The 1,348-nt window shown below is 37.4% G+C and overlaps 1 protein-coding gene across 1 annotated transcript; it reads left to right on the plus strand.

Moving 5' to 3' along the window:
- Nucleotides 1-336: 336 nt before the first annotated feature.
- LOC11419373 (agamous-like MADS-box protein AGL62) lies at nt 337-1,023 on the plus strand. The gene has a single exon (XM_003592510.3). The coding sequence runs from the start codon at nt 337-339 to the stop codon at nt 1,021-1,023; it is 687 nt and encodes a 228-aa protein (XP_003592558.1).
- The last annotated feature ends 325 nt before the right edge of the window (nt 1,024-1,348 follow it).

Consider the following 1,348-nt stretch of genomic DNA (forward strand, 5'->3'; position numbering starts at 1 on the left):
GCTGAATAAGGTAAGATATACAAATTTGCAAAACGGCGCCATTTTTTTACATTGAATTTCCTGCCATAAAAGGCATGCAAAACAGATTTGATAAGAATCTCCTTCTAGTCTAGTAAATTATCAATATGAAAAGATACAACGTTTGAAAAAGATAGCCACGGTTGGTATTCAAAGAAAAATCATAATACAATACTTAAAACACATACACACAAAAATTGACTATATAAAAAGACCCCTCCACACCCAATTTTAATGTGTCATTTCTTACTCTAAAATAACAAACACACAATCACCCACCTTTTTCTTTTCTTTGTTCTCTCTGTTTGTGTGTCAGCCATGTCGAGTGGAAAGAAAGGCCGAGGTCGCCAAAAGATCGAAATGAAAAAGATGAGCAACGAGAGCAACCTACAAGTGACTTTCTCAAAGCGTCGTAGCGGACTCTTCAAGAAAGCCAGTGAGCTTTGCACCCTTTGTGGTGCAGATGCTGCTCTCGTTGTATTCTCACCTAGTGGAAAGGTATTTTCCTTTGGTCACCCCAATCTTGATACGGTCATAGACCGCTATCTTTCTCTTGTACCACCACAAAACAACGGCACCATGCAACTCATTGAGGCTCACCGCAATGCCAACGTTCGTGAACTCAATGCTCAGATGACTCAAATCAACAACACGTTGGATGCCGAGAAGAAGATTGGCGATGAGCTGAGCCATTTTCTCAAGGAAACAGAGGCTAATTTTTGGTGGGCTTGTCCGGTTGATGGAATGAATAAAGATCAACTTGAATTATTCAAAAAGGCATTGGAGGAGCTTAAGAAACTTCTAATTCAACATGCTACAACTCGAACTCTTCCATTTTTTGTTGGCAATGCTTCTTCCTCGAACGTTTATCTCCATCATCAGCCAAATGCTCAACAAGCTGAAATGTTGCCACCACAATTTTTTCAAAACCCTATGTTGCAATTGCAGCCTCATTTGTTTGATGGATCAATGATGCCTCACCATGGCTTCAATAATATGGTGTAATAATATGTTCTGTAGAATATATTTCAAGAGGCTATGGAATAAATAAGAATTAATCCTTTAAGTTTGTGGCTAATTTACTTTGTTGGTCCCTCTGCTATGCTTGTTTTTGTCTACTAATTTTTTTTTGTTGATTTGATACTTTTCATGCGTAGTGATAATTTTTATCTCCTTTAATCAAGAATAACTACCAATATGTTTGATTTTTCTGCTGTCTAGTTATGCATAGCTGATATGATGGCACAAGTGTGTGTCTAGAATTATCAGGATTGGCGGCAAAATAATTAGTGGTCAGTAGTTTAAAATCAAACAAAATGAATGGTTTACT

The sequence above is a fragment of the Medicago truncatula genome, chromosome 1 (genome assembly GCF_003473485.1).
Source record: "Medicago truncatula cultivar Jemalong A17 chromosome 1, MtrunA17r5.0-ANR, whole genome shotgun sequence".
NCBI lineage: Eukaryota > Viridiplantae > Streptophyta > Magnoliopsida > Fabales > Fabaceae > Medicago > Medicago truncatula.

Excerpts from the sequence above, each read along its gene's own strand:
- LOC11419373 (XM_003592510.3), top strand. The coding sequence starts at position 337 with ATGTCGAGTGGAAAGAAAGGCCGAGGTCGCCAAAAGATCGAAATGAAA.